Genomic DNA, 19,750 nt, shown 5'->3' with positions numbered 1-19,750 from the left:
CCCGATCAGGCAATCAAAAGTCCCTCGGTATTGGATCCTGGGTCGCCCCGTCGTGGGTCGTCGTCGGTGGTTGTCAGCTTACGGGAGATTCGCCGAGCTCGAGTACATCATTGAAGGAATGGAATGGAGGAGCCCTCGCCTGATCTTCTGCCTTGTGGGGTTGGGGTGGAGTGGAGTGGAGTGGAGTGGAATGTAGTGCAGTGACGATACGGGTATGTGGGCATATACGGCTATACAGTCCTTGGACGCGCGGGTACCGGTACACGGAGTGCGAGCACGCGAGCACACGAGTACTTTCTACTCGTAGATACCTGATAGATCCCTGCACGAGGCACATGAAGCACCTGCTGTTAACGGCTAGTGTATAGTGTATAATGGCATAAGGCGAGCTGGGTAGTGTGGCGGCGAGTGGTATGCGAGTAATTGCGACTTGTCGACGTCAGCTACTTATCTACAAAGTACGCCCTTTGTTGTACTCTCATGCTAAAATCATGCTATTCTATACTATGCTGTACTGTACTGTACGTAAATACCCAGTACGTACTTACGTACGTACGTATCTGGGTAAGTCCCCTTGAGGAAGATGTTCCCGCACTCTAACACGACCTACAGTAGGTGCCCTGTCTACCGAACATGCATGCATGCTCGATCCTCGATCCTCGATACTCGATAGTCGTATTTTCCCCCATCTGGATTCCGGTCCAGACCCAGGGCGGAGTCTGCATGGCATTCGCATTGCGTGTCTATCTGGACTAGTGTCCACTCGTGCGCGTGACTCGACGGGTAGGCATGTATTCTCTAGGCATGCAAGGTGTTCACTCAACACGAGTACCAGGCACAGGGCCCCAGGCACCGGGCACCAGGCACCAGATGTAGAAGTGTCTAGGTGTCGGTGTCGGTGTTGACCAAGTGCTCCTCAACTCCAAACTTGCATGCCTACACTCCTCCCTGGTGTATTCGCGCGAACGCCATGGCCAGTAATGACGTTTCCGTCCGAGAAGGTCTTTGCTGAGATCGGCGAGCCGGTCGGTCAGTCAGTCAGTGCAGTCAGTCGCACTCTACCGCCCTCTGTCGTCATATACATGATATCACTAGGTAGGTAGGTAGGTTACATAGGTAGCATCGGACCACCCGTGTTCATGCCAGAGCGATACTCGTCCAAACTTGTGTACTTGAAACATGTTCCCCCTGGATACTGGCGAGGCTGCTGCACAGCTCCGCGCGGTGTTGGCACTCCTCGCCACCGCGGTGGAGAATCTCGCGTGTGAATGGGAATCGTCGTCTTCGGGCAATGGAGTTGTCGATGCCAGAATCGAGACTGCTGACCCCAATACCAGCACCGTATCGCATGCCGAGCACGACGCCGTCAAGACCATCCTCGCCGCGCTGGGTTCGATAGAGAGCCTCGTGCTCGATCCGCACACGCGCCTGCTCAACCTGTCCATGTCGTACCTCATCGCGCGAGCGTTGCATGTCGTCGCGGATCATCGCGTGGCCGAGTTGCTCGCCTTGAACCACAACGAGCCTGAGGCCCGGGGAGTCAGCGCCGAAGACCTCGCGAGGACGACCGGCCTTGAGCAAGGGAAGTTATGTATGTATCCCCTTCCCCCCTCCCGGCCTTGCGCCTCTGTCTACCCCTGACAGAGAAGGACAAATCTATTGACGACAAACGACTCGCTGAACAAAAGTATGTCCACAGGCCGAGTCATGCGGACGTTGACGTCGCACCATGTCTTTGAAGAGGTCGAGGATGGTCGGTTCGCCAACAACCGCATCTCCCACGCACTTGTTGGAGACGCGGCATTTCAAGCAAATATCCTCCTCAAGTAAGTCCTCTCAGTTTCACTCTTTGCTCGTAGCTACGGAAACAGGGGATAACAAGGAGTTTTAAAAAGGAGGTCAATTGGTAAGGCATCAGGGCGACTAGGAGGGCCATGCCGGGTATGCACGGACTAGACCCCGTTCCTGATCGTTTTTAAAATATAGGGGCCAGCTCCAGTACGCCGCCAGCGAGTATCTGCCGCAAGTTCTGGCGAACCCTGCTACTCGGAATAGCTACGACCCGCGGAAAACGGCGTTTCAGCAGGCCGTCGGCACGAAACTGTCCCTGTTCGACTGGATGAACGAAACGGTGCTTGAGTCGGAGGTGGATTGGCGGCCACGGAGTCGGCAGAGGCATCCCCTCGAAGACGACGAGGAGGGACAGGGGGACGGTGATGGACAGGACGGACCATCCAGACCGCATTTATCCGGCCAGAAGACGGTGCCCCGGCCGGAAAAGAATCTCTTCAACCTCGCAATCAGCGGCCAGGTCAGAGGCACTGAAAAGTATTGCGTGTTGGACTTCCCCTGGGAGGACCTGCCGAATGGCGCGACGGTCGTGGATGTTGGTGGCGGGATTGGTAGGTTTTTCATTCAATCTCACCATCCTGTGCGCGGGTGTTTTAGGTGTGTATCTTGGTGGCTGATGGAGGCGGACAGGCTCATTCTGCATGCAACTCCACGCGCACCACGCCCATCTCAACCTCGTCGTCCAAGACAAGCCACATGTGATTCAGCAAGGCCTGGCGCTTTGGAAAACCAAACATCACTCTGCCCTTGTCGAAGGGAGAGTCCACCTAACGCCGCATGACTTCTTTGAGAAGAACCCCGTGGTGGGCGCCGAGATCTACTGGTTGCGATATATCATGTAAGTACAAGCGCCGAGGACTTCTCACTCTGTGCCAATTTCCTCTCTCTTGCAGCTGATACATATACTTATTTCGTACGCATGCATCCTCAGCCACGACTGGGCCGATGACGACGCAATCGCGATCCTCTCGCGAGTGGCCGACTCCATGACTCCAACCTCGCGTGTGTTGATTGCCGAGACACTGATGCGCACCACAGTCCCCACGGACAAATTCGGGTCGACCTCGACCCCGTTGCTGGCTAATTACGGCGTGGCCATGGCGCCCGCGCACATGATGGACCTGAACATGATGATGATGACGAACGGGCGGGAGAGGACGCCGGTCGAATTTGACAGGATCGTGCAGGCGGCTGGGATGGTAGTGGACAGGGTTTGGGATTGTCGCGGGCCCTTGAGTATTGTTGACTGTCGTCTGGCTTGACGCATTTGCATTGCAAAGTGCCGCATTGAAAAGATGCGGGAATGCCTCCGTTTCCTTTTGATGGAGAACATGAAAAGGTTCGGCCCGTAACGATTGCTTGGCAATGACGTCGCCAAATGGACGGCGAGCCAGGTGACAAAACAAGTGGCACAGCGAAGTAATGACCTTTTAAGATACTCTGAGGTTATTATCTCCTTTACTCGAAATTTTAAGTGTAAAACTCTGGATTTTTTCTCCTCGACACAATGAAGAGTATATAAGCTATATAATGATACTAATATTAAACAATAATTCCTAATAAATGGTGGTAGAAAAGCATCTCAGGATTATATTCGGGTAGCATAGTACGGTGTGACTAGGTATTTACCACAGGATGCTGTGCCACTTAATATTTGGTCAACTGGCTCGACGGAGACCAGCCTGTGGAACTTTTAATGGCCATCTGAGGTATTTGATTGGTTCGAGCGTCAGCAATCAGGGCTTGCCCATAATTACACCGTGTTTGAGACAATTTCCCCTTCTCCCTTCTTGCTCTCTTATATAACTCTACCAGCTCCATCGTCCGCCAGGCCTATGACCATTTCTGCGTGCACCTACCGAGTGCTCTCTACCGAGGCTAGCAAAGGGAACTTGAGACTGTCGAGATCCCCAGCGAAGCGAGAATCCACATAACATTGCCTTCCAATCACCCAAATTTCCGTGGTTCAGGACAAGAAGGAATGTGTGCGCGGTTCGACGTCTACTTAGCATGATCGTATCTCAAGTCATAGCGGCCGTGCAGGCTGCCTTGGCTCGTGAGAAGATTGTGTTTTGCGTTGTCGAAGAAGTTGCGTTGAATTACTACAATGTGCCTCGGATACTCAATGTGAGTCCTATGTGACAGAAACAAAAGAAGCTTAACTTATTATACTAGACCCTGGGTATTTGTGTCCCGCATTCGCAGCTAGATGCCGCCACCAAACTGATCAATGCCCACAACGATGTTTTCGTACGCACAGCATGGACCGATCAACACGCTGACTGGAAGAAGCCATATCCTCGCTTTGAAGCATTTATTGAAGAAGACTACCTGACTCTTGTCATATTTCCTGACACGCATTTCCACCTTCAACCGCTGAAGCATTCAATAGTTGACCGTTCTGCATACAGTTCAGCTCGTCCTTTCTTTAGCAACGAGTTCAACTTCTCCACCGATATCTCCGAGCTATCCAGGATCCCTATCCCCCGTCTGTCATCGCTCTTGCAGGGACTGCTGAGGAGGTTTTGTGAAACGCAAGATATATACTGTGCTGTCTGCGTGGAGCAACTTGTTGATGGAATGGTGCTGAGTGAAGCCTGGTGCAACACGCATCTCGACCCTGGTCGAGAAGAAGAGCTGAAATACGTGATCGGCGTGATAGGAACCAGGCCACAACGTCAAAATCTATTTTTGGAGAGCGATTATCTCTGTCAAGATGAACGAGAATTGATGAAGATCCCAGGTACGCAAGAGCCGCTTCACGACCGGGAAACAGGCAGCCAAAACGGTCGATCTTGGAAATCAGCCTTTCAACGGGCTTGCTTAGTCGCCCTCGCCCTTTTCCGAAGCACAATATCTCGCCTGGCAGCCCATAAACACTCGGTATCGCTTCAATATATGTCAGATCTTCATCTGGAGAGCCAGCAAACTTACGACTTTGAGATCCCTCGAGTGTCGCCGTATTTAGTCCTGGCAGGCGATATTGGCCGTCTCAAGGACTATGGCAAATACCTGGAGTTTCTCACCATACAATGTCAACGGTTTTGGCGGGTTTTTCTCGTCCTTGGAAACCACGAATTCTATGGCATCCTCAGACAGGAAGGGCTCGAAACGGCCCGGTCGTTGGAGCAAGAGCCATGTCTAGGGGGCAAACTGACGGTTTTGAACAGAACCATGTTCCGCCTGAATCGAAGAATAGCCATCCTCGGATGCACGTTGCACACGTCTATACCAAGCGAGTCCGAGTTGTGGGTCAGAATGAAAGTTGCGGATTTCAGCCACATCGGTGACTGGACTGTGGAAAGCCACAACGCAGAACACTACCGAGACACTGAATGGCTCAGGACATGCGTACAGGACGTTACGCAAGCAAATGCGGAAAGCAAGATCCTTGTCGTTACGCACCATGCTCCAGCCCTCAAAAACACATGCGACCCGAAATATTTGTCCAACCCTTGGAATTCTGCTTTTTGTTCCGACATCCTCAAATCTCAAATTCCTCATTGGAGTGGCGCCAAAAGCATTCGATGCTGGATATTTGGTCACACACACTGGTCCGCCCAATTTGTGTATCGTGGAACCGCCGTCTGCAGCAATCAACGAGGGGTCCCGCGAGTCCAGCAAGTCCCGCAACAGCTGAAGACGCAAAATGAGATCTGGCTGAAGAGAATTTTGCCCCGTGGCTGTAGACAGAGTCAAAAGGAATTCCTGGTGACAAGGTCGGTCAACCTATAGGTCATACACGAGCCACTATTCCAACATGGCTTTTTGACAAAGGAACGGAGGAGGATGCATGGAGGTGATCTCGAGGCTTCCTGCTTGTTCGACTGCCTCTTTGACATCGATACCAAGATTGCTAAACACCTTGGACAGCGAAGGGTACCTCTTGATGGCCTTGCCAACATCCTGAATGTTGATTTGATGCACGTGCTCTCGGAGAGTCGACTCGAAATGAGCGTGCACGTACTCGATGTCGTTGCTGTCGGAGACTTTGGACCGGTTTGCTGCCGCGTTGACCTTTCCCTTGAAAATGTACACGATTTCCAACACTCGCATTGAATAACCTCGAACCGGGACTGTTCGGGTTGCAATGCTCTGCATCATGGATTTGATGGCCTCGGTGCCCACCGAAGCTTTGGTGGTTGCTTCCTTAATCAGTGACATTGGTACAACTTTGGAAAATCCAGGCTTACAGGGAAACATCTCCACCAGGACATTTTCCGTCTTCTCCCCTACGAGGAAAGCGATGTAGTCTTCTCTCTGACCAGGAATTTGATGCCAACCGGGCTGATCCGAGAAAACCCGGGCGATGTCGTCCTTTTCGGCGCCCACGAGACAGTCAATGTCCTTTGTGCCACGATCGCAACCAATTGCATTGATGGCCCAGCCCCCGAAACACCCATATCCGATCCCGTTCTCTGTCAAGACTTTATCCAGGTCGACGGCAGCCTGATAGATTCTCATTTCTTTCGTCATGATTCAATATTCTCCAAAAGGTTCAAGTTGGCCCAGCTCAAAACTTTTCAGGATGGAACAGAGTCTCTCCTTTTACATACCGACGACCGCCCTGCACTCTCTCATGGATATGCAAGGCTCACGGGCCTGGAGGAGTTGGTCATTGGGGGGCGGTGTAGCCTGGAGTACGAGAAAGTAAAATACGTGTCAAAATCTGTGTAACATACCCATATCCGCAAAGGCATACGAGGATGGGTACAACGCATGCATATGTTGATGCCACAGTCTTATTCAGCGACTGCCTGGTCGTGTAACATGACGGTCTCACAGCCATGCGTATGTGTTACCTCTGCGAAAAATTCTGTGTTGCCCTGCATGCAGGTTCTGCTGCCCAACCATGGCGAGGCCGTTCGGAGCTGTGTGTCAGTCTTTTCTGTCAGTCTGATGGCCCGATGAGGCTGAAAATACCCCTTTTAGCTCAGTGAGGGTTGGCGTTGCTCCAGCCCCATTCGGTCGTATGACTTGGTTGACTGTCTCCAAGCCTCCTCGAAGCAGATCCTTCATCGAGCAAGACCAATTGATACCCTCTCCTCGACGACCCCCTTGTATCCGTCAGGTTCAGCCTTTCCCCCACCCGTATCTGGTCATCGGCACGGCTTCTACTCTGGTCAAAGTCGTACCTACCTTGCCACGTAGCCTGACTGACGAAACGGAGAAGCTGGTCCCTTTTTGATAGTGATGATAACAACAACAACAACAACAACAATAATAATAATAATATATCGCGAGATGACGTTAACGCGGATGGGAGAGAGAGAGAGAGAGAGCGTGTGTAAGCCGGGGTTAGGAATCTCTTTTGACCCTACCTAGAATGATGGCTATGACTATGGTAAATATACCGAACGGGTGGGTGGTCGTTCATCCGACCTAGCCCTGACTCAACATTGACTCGTGCCCATCTGGGGCGTGGGCGATGAAGGGGGGCACGGTGGGTGAGGTTCCAGGGGAGGAACCTACAAAGGGGAGATGGGGATGGAGATATATTAGAGACTGTTTCTAGCCTAGCCTAGCCTAGCCTAGCTTAGCCCAGCCCAGAAACTCCTTCTGGTGTTCAACCCCCCAACTCGACCGCCTCCCCCCTCTTCAGCGGACCAAAACACTTCTTCCACAACTCATTCTCCTCGCCCAGAAAGTAGTGCAGGTCGACCTCGTGCATGCCCGCCTCGTCGTCGTCCCCCCGCATCCCCTCCAGCTGGGCAATCAGGTTGCCGAGACCAAACGCCTTGCCGACGCTCTGGGTCGTGCCGGCCTCGAGCATGACGTGCACCACGTGCACGTGCAGGTGGTAGTACGTGGGCTGGTAGTGCAGGTAGCACTTGATCTCGTCGGGGTCGAGCTGCTCGCCGTGGCCGTGGCCCTGGTGCGGCGGGAAGACGTTGGCGATGACGGCCGCGACGATCTGTTCGCGCATGGCCTTGAGCCAGGGGACGTGCTTCCGTCTCAGGTCGCGTAGGGACCAGATGTCCCGTCGCTGCACGAGCGCGAGCAGGTGCATGCCCTCGACGGTTTTGCGGTCCCAGTTCAGGTCCGGCAGCAGGAGAAAGCCCGTGTTGGCGCGAGAGTCCCAGTCGACCCGGGCGATGACGTCTTCTTGCTCCGTGCGGCCCTCGAGGATGTTGAACACCCAGTCGAGTCGGCCCGCGGCGCGTTGGCTGGCTATGTATGGCCTTATGTGCGTGGCGTAGATGTGCGGTGTTTCCGTGACCATGCGCACACGCTGCGCCGAGTATTTCCGTATATGCTGTGGCGAGCACGGATAGATCATGTTGAGTTTGAAGTCTGGGATGATCGGGGGCGACGAGGTCGTAGATGGTGACGTTGACGGGGCGCTGGTGGAAGATGGAGATGATGCGTCTATTGACCGGTTCGCCATGTACCACCTGTAGATGTCGTTGGCGCCCAGGTTGGTGGTGTTGATGAGAGATTTCAGGAGCGACGACACGAGCTCCGGCTCCGTGGGGAACGCCGCCCGTTCAAGCGTGATGAGCGCCGGCCGGCCGGCGATGCTGCCGAGCAGAGAGATCCGTCGTCCATTCTGGTCTGGCCCGGGATCTCGGTCAGAACGGATGTGCGCGAGAGTAGAATGCAAACAACATGTCAAGGATTGAGCAAATCAATAGCGCATCCGACTTAGATGCCGGCTCGCCGACTAAAACTGGGCGCATCTCTCTCTTTCTTTCTCTCTCTCACCTTGGTTGAGAACCCTTTCGAGCTGGAACTGAGGCACAAGCGCCTCGGCCTCGGCCTTGGTTTCCGCCTGCGGCGTGGACATGACACATTACCTGGAGAGTAATCTTTCGAGAACTCTATCTAAGAGATACAGCTCATGCACCTGTGTCCCTTGAGACGAGGAGGGGCGCGAAGCCTATTATCTGATCTGATCTGATCTGAACCGACTTTGGTATCTTCGAGAGACGCAGACTGCTACTTCAATCCTTTGAGCTGTAACAACGGGGAACACGAGGGTGACTTGATGGTGGAAGACGTCGTGGTCAAGCAAGACATTGCTTCGCTGTTTGATATTTGCACAAACCAGGCAAACTGTGTTACCTTCCGAGGTCGTCAAAGATGAAAAAGGCCCCGGCGGTGTGATGCCAAGCAACGACCTTGCAAGGCGCAGCCTGATGATGACGTCGCTGCAAGGCTGATTTTACGACTTTCTTGGCAAGGGATGGAGTTACGAGGCTGAGAATAAGTTATGTACAGGCATTTGGCATTTGTGATTCAGTAATGTCTCGTTAAGGGAAAGGCGAGATGTCGCTAGAGAGAGAGAGAGACAGTAAGGTGGGCCAATGTCACGCAATATTGCCCTCAACTACGAGGTATCCTATTTGAATTCCATACTACGCCGCATTCTCTTGTCCGGATCTAATGCTTTTCCCTCCATTACCTTCTATAGATGAAAGAGATTTTGTCCCAGGCTTTGCTCGGCTGCCTTACATCATACCAAAACACTCTCTCACATCCCTTCTGGAGAGGTGCCGACATCTTTCAACGCCTGTCTACCACCTCGTGCTACAAACGAACCGGGAATTTCCTCCTGATTCTCCCGCCATACCTAAGACCAGATTAGCGAGCGGCGTCATTGTATCCAGCGGTATCCTACCTGTAAAACGCCAACGGAATGGGAACCATGGCCAGAGCCACGAACCCCAACAGGGTATTCCCCCAGCCCAAGCCTAGGTTCTGGTAGAGCGGTGGCGCCGCCAGGGGCAAGAAAGCTGCAAAGAGCGAACGCATGACGGTCGGAGCGGCAATGGCGGAGGCTGCATGCATGGGGAAGGCGTCGACCATGTAGGTCTGGAAGGGGAGGAAGATGCCGAACATGCCAATACCGAACGGCACGGTGCCGGCGATGGCCGAGAACCTGATCAGAAATGTGAATCACCGTTGCGCACGCACACACACACCGCTACTCCTCTTCGGTGGAACATACCAGTGAACTCGTTTGTCTGTTACCCAGCCATACCAGATCAGAGATATTGGCAGCATGATCCCACAATATGTTGTCGTGGAGAGTCGCATTTCAGCTGAACATGGTCAGCCTGGAATCTGCAAGTATAGAGCAGCAATGGACCTTACGTTCAAATACGCCGTTGTTTTCCTTCATGAGCTTCACGACTTGTGCGTCGTTGTACTTGATCAGAGCAAACAATGCCGCCTATACAGTGGCGCCGTTAGAAGAATACCTCGATACAGAGTCAAGAGGGCATGGCGCACAAATGTTCCAAATCCAACTGTGCACACTGTTAGATTCCAGCTCGTGGCTATTTTGGTATGGGAACCAGACTGCAAACTCACGTCCAAGATAAGAGAGACCGGTGAGCTGAAGAGACCAGCCATAGGATTCTTGAAATACAGTCGGAAGGGTGGTGAACATGAGGTCTGCAGCACGGTCAGTCAAGAAGCAAGCGATAGGTCAATGACAGCAGAGTTTGAAGCACTCACATAACAAGCCATAGGCAGTCGCAACATAGATGCTAATGAACAAGACAATCGGGGATTTGACCAAGAGCTAAACTCAACCATCAGCCAGCCATCGGATTACCAACTCGACACGACTTAACTTCAACGGCCTGATCAGGCTGACTTTCAACAGCTCGTGTGCGCTCATGCGGTGTTGAACAGCCGACACCAGCTCCGGTCGACCCAGCGTCTTCCTCAGCTTTCGGACCTTTCGCTCCAGGAGGACGACAGCGTTGGATTCGTGCATAAAGAGGGTGAGGACTGCGGAGGTCGATCCGGCACAAAGCACCAGGATCCAGTATGCCTTGCATCGGTGTCAATTGAACGTGCCCGAGCCTTTTAGCAAGAGACTAGGGGAGCATACCCATCGCCAGGTGAGATACTCGGTGATGAACCCTCCGCAAATTGGTCCCACTGCGAATCGCATCAGTATTATCCACGCGTAGAATCTGGCAGAGATTTGCTTCGTACCGATAGGACCAAGAGATTGGCTCCCTGCAATGATGGCGGAGCCAAAAGCCCGTCTTTCAACAGGATAGAGATCTCCCACCACGGCCGGCGAGATGGTGATGATGGCCGATCCGCCTAGTCCAGCCAGGAAACGCATGACAATGAGACTCGCCATGTCGGGCGCGAAGCCACATCCCAAAAGCCATGCTACAAGCATCCAGGAAGATATCATGACCACAGGATATCGACCGTAGATTTCCGAGAGAGGTGCCAGGAACAGGGGGCCTACGGCGTACCCGAGGACGTAGATGGTGATCATGAGAGATCCGAGCACTCGAGACGACTCGTGTAGGTCTTTCATTGTACTTTCTATACTTGGAGCGCAGAGTGAGGAAGCCATGGGACTGCAGACACCGGTAAGCACACCTCTTTGTCCCATCTCGAAGTCGACAACTCTTTCCGTCTCGAGTAACACACCTGATAGTCGCCATGGTAGCCACCTGCACCATCAAGAAGCCCCTTTTCTTCCGTTTCCAATTCCTGCAAACTTCAGGTCAACACTCCATTCCCCACCCACTTTAGCGATTACAGGGCGGCTCACTTGGGGTTAGCAGGATCGTCCACCGCGTCCCAGCCGACAACGTCTCTCTCCAAATCCATCAACGGTATCGAGTTGTGTGATGAAGGCGTCCCTGCCACGGGCACCTCGACAGCCTTCTCTGGCAATTCGAAGGGGCCATCTGGGGCGGCGACACCGAGAGCGTGGACATCTTGGGGATCGTGACATTCGGCCTGAGAGACGTCTGGCTGGCCTTCCGCCTTGGTCATTCTCATTCTGGGTGGTGTATCGACACCAGCAACCCACAGACCTTCGTATTTCTTCTTGGGGAGAAAGTCATTCTTAACCCACCCACCGAGTCATGCAGCGTTTTCCCATCTGGCGCCATCCTGTCTTGGGCTTGATGTATCGATCAAAGAAATGCAGAGTCAGTGTCCTTTTTTCCCCCCATCGGTGGGTTTCCTCGGTATTTACTGGCCGTCGTGATTGGTAGAGACGATGAAGCCTGCAAATTAAGCCTCGGTTGGAAATGTCGAGTCTCCAATTATGGACTTTTGGACGGTGTCGAAACATGTCGCAATAATAGACACTCAAAGACCGGAGTTGATTCTCCGCAATGCCGATTGGTCTTGCAGTGCCGCTTCAGCCGTTCGTGCTGGCTTTTGACTGCAATGAGCGTTTGCTTCAAAAGTCCGAGACCGAAGTGATGCAATTCGATAAGCAAGAAGAGGAAATATGGCGCGAAGACTGCAAAGACCAGGAAAGCGACAGACGACCGTTCACACCTGGGCTCGAAGAGCTAGCTGAATTAAAAGGGCTTGGAATTGGTGTTTACCTGTTGCTCACAATGAGACGAAATCACATTGTGAGAGAAGCCACAATACCCTTCTAACTACTATTCAATTCGAGCTCACCGTCTCACTCAACATAATCCCAATTCAACGTTCATCTCTACACTCTGCCTGGCGCCATTGACATTGCAGCGGAGCGTGTTTGCTGGGAGGACAACCATATCTGGGAATGCAGTGGTCGAAATTCGTCCACATGCCCGTCTTGGCGATCTCTTACCCATGGTCAGAGGATAGTGAGAGTCCGACTCCTGTGGACAGGAGCCGAGGACGCATTTTGTGCTTGTACAATGATAGTTTGGGAGATAATTCTTCTCCGGGGCTACATTCAGAAGCGTGAGATATCTGTACGAGTACACAAGTACGTACAGATGGCGAGGTCGACTGGCCAGGGCTTTGCAGAGTGAGCGGCCTTTGTACTGGCCAGTCGAAACTGTACAGCCTCGTTGGGCTCTGTTGCCGCGCGCTTCAACAGCTACATCATCAAAATCCGATTTCGCAGAAGCTTCTCTTCGCCCAAAGCTCGATCGAGTACCATCACCTCGACCAAAGCGTCAATGACTTCCTTGCTCTCCGCGTCGGTCGCGACTTCCTTCTTCAGGTCACACGTTGGACGAAACTCTCCAATCTTGTATTGAGTGTCCAGTTTGGCGGAAAAGTCGATCAAGGGATATGCCGACAATTGGGGAGTGCTGGACTTCCAGAGGCAGCGCCAGAGCAAAACCACCCAGAGAAAGGCAACCACGGTCGTCTGGAGGACAAGGTAGACGAGAAAGGCCGCTTGGTTGAGTACGATCTTGTCGAGGGGGTTGGACAGGGAAGCAGAGGTGTGGAACTCGGGCGGAAGTGATTCTGCCGTGGAACCACCCCCTTTGACGCTGAACTGCCAGATCGGGAAGGCGAGGATGCTCTCCAGCGACGGATACGTGATGATGGACCACTCATCGTAGTTTGCCCCTGGTGCCGCATTCGAGAACAAGAAAATGAGAGAGGACGCCGGTGGCAGCCCCTGTGCGGTGGAGTTCAGAAGCCAATCCAGCGCTGAGCCCAGTGCGCCGACGTCGACCTCGTGCACAGCCGGTTTCCCGACATCAGCGATAGATAGGATGCTGTTATTCCCCCTGGAACAAGCGGTCGAAGTGCTGAGACCGTACACCGTCAGGGTTGTAGTGAGACTGAATGGAACGCGAGACGTGATACAACTTCCCTCACGAACCTCGGAGCATAAAAACAAACCTAGCCACAGATCGAGACCAGATTAGCACTCGAGAGGGATCTGGGTGCGAGGGGTTTTTTTTTTCACACCCACCAGCAATAGTTGACTCAGGGTGCAGCTTGCTCTTTGCCAAACACACCATCAAGCCATATCGGACCCCATTCTCATGGTAAACGGTGCAGTCCTGGGGGGAAAATGTGTCACCGATACCAAGACCGCGCATAAAGTCCAATTGTATCGCGGGTGATACGCCAATATTGACGACGGCGTCAAGTGGTGCATCCCTCGGGAATGGAGGTTGCAGTGACCAAAGTGCGCCTGGAAAGATGTACGAGTCGCAGTGTCCGGAGCATGCCACGGGCGGCGACCTGACGGAGAATTGGGTATTGGTGACAAAGTTGTATGAGTAGGCCAGGACCTGATATGTGATGGTCCCGTGAAAAGTACTTATCATCTGCCTCGCCAACGATCCGTTGAACAGCCCCACGCCAGCCGTAGCACTGAATGTGTAGTAAGGATCGTAAACTGTCGCGACTTTGGTTTTGACTAGACGGTCGACGTGAGCGAAATGGACAATGGGAGATATGCGCCGAGGATGACAAACTGAATAAGACGATTCCAGCGACCCAAGAACTTGCCATGAGGATGAGCCTGTTCAGCGTAAGGGTAAGGGGTGACGGGCTGCCTAGAGGACTGTACTGACCTCACCACCACCCACACTCGATCCCAATCTTTCCATCTTCCCCTCCGGATCACTTGGTACATACCAGGAAAGCCGGTAGTTGGGGAAATGCTAAGAAAGCTCAGAAGGCGCAGTCCATCTCTTCGACTGCACAAGGTCCACTGGATGACTTCGAGGGTATAGTTGAGGAGAAACGAGGTTGAGGCAGAGGTCAAGCTTTGTAAGATTCTCAAAACGGCGATCGCTGAGCTGAACCTCTTCACGACCAGAGAGATCGAGGTGGCCGACGTCGAGTATGCGCCGAACAAAGCGGTCATGGTGAAGAATGCTGTCGTGACAGCTGTCAGGACAAAGTGGAAGAATTTATCCTTGACAGCTGTTGAAGGCATGGCCGCGGTCCAACGTCCAACGTGCTTGTGAATGAAGTACAGAGACTTGTCCGTCACCAACTGTTTGTGGTGCTAGCGAGTTCTTTTCACTAAAAGTCTTTGAGACGTGCGAGCAGTCGTCCGTAGATATGATGTTTGGTTCTGAAGGAGGAGGGAACCTACTGGCCGAGTGCCCGACATCAACGGTTCACATGTGGTCTTTTCGACACAAACGTCCACGTGGCAACGAGTTCTGCGTGTCTCAGGAGATAAATGCATGATGGCTTCTTTTTGATTATCAGTTCTGCCTTCAGTCGTACAATACCACCTTGGCCGAGCATCGTCTTTCGATTTGTGCATTCGATTGTGACCAACTCTGTGGCCAGCGCAAGCGAATACGAACTTTCGCCTTGGATCGATTGGGTGGATTTTGGAGAGTTGGTGGTGTGAGGAGCGAGAGAGGCGACATGGTAAGGCTGAAGCTGAGGTCAATTATGAATGCAAGCAAATATCGACCTCTGTGCGGCAAATCGACGTGAGACAAGGTATAAGACCATCCGGCATGTGCTCCCATCCGCGCGAACCCTCAGAGATATCGAGCACTCAACCTCACCTTGACCAAATATGTTCGATATGCTGTCTTTCGGTGTCCTTTCTCTTGCGACCATCGTATCTGGTGCCAGTGCAAGCGCTGTTCCGACTTGTTCAACGGCCACCGCGACGATTGCCTCAACCGGTTTATCAGGTTGGCCTCCCTTGTACGCAGCCATGCCTGAGTCCTCTCTGATCCTCAGATCTGTCGACGACTTGGACAATGCATGTTTGCGCGAATTCGATTGTCCATCCGATCAATACTGCGCATATGACAATAAAAATATGGCAATTGCCTGCTGCGCTGTGGATAGCGATGGGGAATTCGTTTCCGATTGTGCCATCCCAACCAAATGTGTCGATCAGGCTGAAAGCAGCTTGTCTTGTGCCACGACTGGATGTTCCAGCAAAACGGCCGTCTGGTAGGAATCTTCCCCTCAAGGTCTTCCTACTGTCCATATACTAACAGATAAATCCCAACGACATTAGTGGCGAGGATCAGGATTATCCGAAATGTATGACGTACAAAATAAATCACAACCAAGTCAACTATACCACGTTTCGCTGCGGTCAGGTCGACACGGTGACCACAGCACACTTTGCCACGACCTATCACTCGACTGTCGTCAACCCTGTCGTGGTATCCACTGGAACTATCACAGAAACTTCTGTTGTCACCATGGTAGGATGTTTTTAAACCAACAACAATCTTGAATCGTGTGGACAGGGGAGCCCAGCAACGCCGAGTCGTTATACCTGTATGCAAATAGGTCATTGACAATTTTGGAGAAAAGGTTCTAGGCATGTAGGACTGTAATAATCATCAACCAAGTTCTCAAGAGTCTCATCTGAAATGGCTACCGCGGCGTCATGCAGGGGAAATTCGAAAGGCAACAAGGTTAGGTTGAGAAGGATCCCGAAATGTATGAACCGACCTCCCAGCCCGTCATGTTTGGGCCATCGCCAGGGTCGACTTATGGACGAGTGAAAGCGGGCGGAACAATTCTTGTCAGGGGCATGCTGCAAAGAGTGACACCGGACCTGTCATCTCATCCCGGCGTGAGGAAGAGAGATTATGAAGAATGTGGTGTTGCCGAGGGGTTCGTGAATGGAGAGGACGTCCTTTGTATAGTGGACGAGGTTGAGCAATTCGATAAGAGTCTGTATCGCTGCTGGTGCCTTCACATGGTCGCTTACGACAGAGACGGCAGGAAAGCGGATGAATTTCTGCTGCTGGACAGACTGGACCAGTCAACGACTACCTATTCACGAATCGGCATGGCTGAGGCGGACAAAGAGGAAGAGGATTTGTTGTGCTCTCTCTTATGACTAGCGGGTCTAACAAAAAGAGCTCGCAATGGTGTTGAATTGGGTTAAGAGCAATATAAATACAAGGGAGCTGTGAGGGCTCACCAGCTTGTCGGCAACCCTCCTGTATTCAGATCTATAGAGACGATCGTCTGAACCCAGCGAGCCAGATTCTACATACTGTACAAACTGGCGAGATGGGTTGTGATTCATCGCCTGCCGAAGATTCAGCACCAACGATACCGTAAAGCGAGCCCTACATGATCAATTTGTAGGACCAATTACATGTTTCTCCATTCATGTCAGGACGTCCTTTAACATGTGGCACCAAGGTCAAGCAACCCAACCGTTCACTCCGCGCGACAAAGCGAAACGACCACCTCTTTCCTCCTTTTTAATCCCCATATCTGTCTTATAATATGCACAGGTCCCAAATGCTTCTCCGAGCCAAGATCCACCACCCCAGTTTTTTTGGCGGAGCATTGAAAGAATTACGCCGATTGTTGGGGGTCCGGAGGAATATCATGTATCATTCACAGGCGGAAAAACCCCCCTTCTCAGGGGGACCACAATTAGTCCGGCCAATCAGAACCAAAAGTTTCCAAACGGATCATCTTCGACAACACAAGGAAGGTAGATAGGTAGGTAGATGAGAGAATTGACATGGTATTTGTGTCTCAGAGGTGTTGGAAGAGTCAGGACATTTGTTGCTGAGGCTTGCAGTTCTGTGCCCACCCCTGCCACCTCAACTATCTTCGTTTCTTGTGTCTTCAAGACTATAGATCTATAGATCATAATTATAGATCAGATTGGACAGAACCATTCGGTTTTCTCCGGCATACAAACTGATCTGCAGGTCAGTCTTATTTTCAGCACAGTGATACATAATAACCTTGCAAGACCCCAAGACGTGGAAGACCGGAATAGCGAGCGACCGCAACAGACAACCAGAGAAATGGGGGCACCGCTCTTTTTCGTCATTGCCCGCGTGGTGAGCAGAGACGGGGCGTTGGAAAAGGTGAGTTAAACAATGTTCACACACTCATCATTCACATCTAGCCCAGTTTCTTTTTTCTCTCCCAGATGATCCCCCAAGGCGAGGAGGGGGAAACGTACTAAATGATCTTCTATTTCACAACGCCCAGTGGCGCGAAGTTCTCGCCGGCCTGTGCAAAGTCTCCAAAACGGAGCGGTACTCGAATTCCTACTACTGGGGCCACGACCTGGACGGCGAGACCGACACCCTCTGGGGCCTCGAGGGCTACTACCACGCGACGGGGTTCTTCCTCGACCACGTCTCCAGCGACGAGTTCAAGGCCGAGATGCGCAAGGTCGACGACGCCAAGCTGCTCCGCACCGTCCAGGGCATCGGCAGCCCTGACTACGACCTTCGTTACTACGACCTGTTCGGCGGGTTTTTGACCCGCAAGGACGACCCCGACCGGGACAGGCAGGACAGTTTCGTCTGCGTCGTGCATTTCTCGGCCGCCGAGGGCAGGCGCAAACAGCTCTTGGGTGTCGCGGCTGATTGTGCCGACTTGGTCGAGGCCACGGCCGGGAATGGGGTTGCTCCCTTTGGTGCGGTGCAGAGTTTCGCCGTCCTCAAAGAAGTCAATGATTTGAGTCTGGTCAGTCTCTATATCAGGTACGTTACGTTACACCAGCAGTTCCCATCAGCAGTCCACACCGCACACTTGCCATGCCCACGACACCTGGCATAGTATATGATGTGATAGGATGCTAACAAGAAGCTTCTTCTAGGACTCGGTCACAAGAGGCATGGGAGGCGCTCGAAGCCTCCGATATCTTCCAGCGGCTGTTGGACCATGTCAAGCCGATCACGACAAAGACGGAGAAGCACCGCTCACAGGCATTCATCGGCCACATCAACCAGGACTGTTTGACTCGCGCTCTATAGATGGATGATTTACTTCAGACCTAAAAGTCCTAGAGTCCTAGAATAGTATGAAATACATCTGGGAAAAAACTAGCCAGCCCAAATCTGGTATGTCCTGTCTGAAGATCTTGAGAGGAGCGTGCTTAGTGTTTTATCTCATGCGACCTACCCTCAGCCGTTGAGGAGGTAGACCGACGGCATGGTCGATCAATCGATCCACAACAGCCCAACTCATCCAGACCTGTAGAATCCACAGGCAGAGTACCCACCGTCGACAGTCCAGCGTGCTGATTCGCAGTCTTTGTTAGTCCTCTTGGACGTTCTTGCTAATAGGGAAGACATGCTGTGAAAGCGTAAATAAATGAAAAAGACTCACCGCCCGTCACGTACGACGCATCATCACTCAATAGAAACACCAGGACCTTGGCCACTTCGTCCGCCTGGCCCATCCGGCCCAGCAGGGTGCCTGCGCTGAGGAGGTCGGAATCAAAGAGGCCTTTCTTTTCTCCGTCGCGGAAGATCTTGGTGTCGATCGGACCTCTATAAGCGGATTATTAGCGCTGTGCTCATTGTATTCCACAGAGAGAGGGGGGGGGGAGGGGGGGGATTTACGTACGGCAACAAGGCGTTGACCCGGACCCCCAGCTTCCCGTACTCTGCGGCCGTCGACTCCGTGAGGCCAACGACGCCAAATTTGCTCGAGGCATAGGCCGCATTGCGCGGCAGACCTCGGAGGCCAGATGTGCTGGACACGTTGACGATGGAGCCTCCCGGCCGCGAGATCTCTCGGAGTTGGGCCCGCATGCAATTCATCACGCCGGTCAGGTTCACCGAGATCATTCGCTCCCAGTCTTTTTGGACCTTGGAGGAGTCAGGACATGACGGGACTGGAGAGGTCTGGATAAAGACGGGACAGGATGGTGGTGGTGGTGGTGGTGGTGGCCGTTGTTGGTCAGGACTTACTATCTCCTCTGTAATCTGGCCTTCGCCGCCCGCAATGCCAGCGACGTTTGCCGCGCCGTCCAACCTGCCATGGTCCCCGACGACGTCGCGAATCCACTGATCGACCTCGTCGGTATTGGCCACGTCGACCTTTTTTACTGTCACTTTCGTCGCATACCGGCTGCCTTTGAGAAAACATCCAAATCAGCCTCGAACACACGTGTATATGAGGAGAAAGGCTCATGTGGACATTTCAGTGGTGAGGGTGAGGGTGTGGGTGCGTACATTGCTGTCTTGTTTCCTCCAACATGGCCTCATTCACGTCGCTGATTGCGACGCCTTGAGCTCCCAGCTCTGCTAGCCTCACCGCCGTGGCTCTGCCGATGCCTGAGCCAGCACCGGTCACGGCAAATACCTTGCCTTTCATGTCGGGCATTCTGTCGTTGTCGACTCTCGACGTTTAGTAGAAATGTGCTTTGAAGTATGGGACGGATGAGGAGAAGGACAGGGTATGATGCGATGTGCCTTTTGTCGATTTTCAGTGCGTGGTGGTCCCC

General features: G+C 52.7%; 8 protein-coding genes across 8 annotated transcripts; 3 read left to right on the top strand and 5 right to left on the bottom strand.

The window, feature by feature from the left end:
• Positions 1-1,179: 1,179 nt before the first annotated feature.
• AYO21_09420 (hypothetical protein) lies at positions 1,180-3,113 on the top strand (the record flags this gene model as incomplete). The annotated part of the gene is made up of 5 exons (XM_022659355.1): positions 1,180-1,591; positions 1,700-1,826; positions 1,987-2,402; positions 2,482-2,689; positions 2,783-3,113. 5 exons carry the CDS (start codon positions 1,180-1,182, stop codon positions 3,111-3,113), a joined length of 1,494 nt encoding a protein of 497 aa, XP_022508387.1.
• A 748-nt stretch (positions 3,114-3,861) lies between these two features.
• Positions 3,862-5,491, top strand: AYO21_09419 (hypothetical protein; the record flags this gene model as incomplete). Its single annotated transcript, XM_022659354.1, has 4 exons — positions 3,862-3,978; positions 4,027-4,594; positions 4,679-5,137; positions 5,196-5,491. The coding sequence occupies 4 exons, from the start codon at positions 3,862-3,864 to the stop codon at positions 5,489-5,491; spliced, it is 1,440 nt and encodes a 479-aa protein (XP_022508386.1).
• A 110-nt stretch (positions 5,492-5,601) lies between these two features.
• Positions 5,602-6,327, bottom strand: AYO21_09418 (hypothetical protein; the record flags this gene model as incomplete). Its single annotated transcript, XM_022659353.1, has 1 exon — positions 5,602-6,327. The coding sequence occupies one exon, from the start codon at positions 6,325-6,327 to the stop codon at positions 5,602-5,604; it is 726 nt and encodes a 241-aa protein (XP_022508385.1).
• A 1,090-nt stretch (positions 6,328-7,417) lies between these two features.
• AYO21_09417 (hypothetical protein) lies at positions 7,418-8,638 on the bottom strand (the record flags this gene model as incomplete). Its single annotated transcript, XM_022659352.1, has 2 exons — positions 7,418-8,406; positions 8,557-8,638. The coding sequence occupies 2 exons, from the start codon at positions 8,636-8,638 to the stop codon at positions 7,418-7,420; spliced, it is 1,071 nt and encodes a 356-aa protein (XP_022508384.1).
• An 830-nt stretch (positions 8,639-9,468) lies between these two features.
• AYO21_09416 (hypothetical protein) lies at positions 9,469-11,616 on the bottom strand (the record flags this gene model as incomplete). Its single annotated transcript, XM_022659351.1, has 11 exons — positions 9,469-9,733; positions 9,803-9,896; positions 9,949-10,027; positions 10,087-10,112; positions 10,168-10,251; positions 10,315-10,381; positions 10,457-10,636; positions 10,697-10,746; positions 10,804-11,186; positions 11,260-11,322; positions 11,384-11,616. 11 exons carry the CDS (start codon positions 11,614-11,616, stop codon positions 9,469-9,471), a joined length of 1,524 nt encoding a protein of 507 aa, XP_022508383.1.
• A 1,048-nt stretch (positions 11,617-12,664) lies between these two features.
• Positions 12,665-14,476, bottom strand: AYO21_09415 (hypothetical protein; the record flags this gene model as incomplete). Its single annotated transcript, XM_022659350.1, has 3 exons — positions 12,665-13,425; positions 13,499-14,056; positions 14,173-14,476. The coding sequence occupies 3 exons, from the start codon at positions 14,474-14,476 to the stop codon at positions 12,665-12,667; spliced, it is 1,623 nt and encodes a 540-aa protein (XP_022508382.1).
• A 2,833-nt stretch (positions 14,477-17,309) lies between these two features.
• AYO21_09414 (hypothetical protein) lies at positions 17,310-18,272 on the top strand (the record flags this gene model as incomplete). Its single annotated transcript, XM_022659349.1, has 3 exons — positions 17,310-17,372; positions 17,500-17,999; positions 18,116-18,272. The coding sequence occupies 3 exons, from the start codon at positions 17,310-17,312 to the stop codon at positions 18,270-18,272; spliced, it is 720 nt and encodes a 239-aa protein (XP_022508381.1).
• A 210-nt stretch (positions 18,273-18,482) lies between these two features.
• On the bottom strand, positions 18,483-19,629 carry AYO21_09413 (hypothetical protein; the record flags this gene model as incomplete). The annotated part of the gene is made up of 4 exons (XM_022659348.1): positions 18,483-18,577; positions 18,628-18,791; positions 18,868-19,378; positions 19,479-19,629. The coding sequence occupies 4 exons, from the start codon at positions 19,627-19,629 to the stop codon at positions 18,483-18,485; spliced, it is 921 nt and encodes a 306-aa protein (XP_022508380.1).
• Between the last annotated feature and the right edge of the window lie 121 nt (positions 19,630-19,750).

Source organism: Fonsecaea monophora (genome assembly GCF_001642475.1).
Source record: "Fonsecaea monophora strain CBS 269.37 chromosome Unknown Scaff92, whole genome shotgun sequence".
NCBI lineage: Eukaryota > Fungi > Ascomycota > Eurotiomycetes > Chaetothyriales > Herpotrichiellaceae > Fonsecaea > Fonsecaea monophora.
This window is presented reverse-complemented; position numbering and strand designations above follow the sequence as displayed.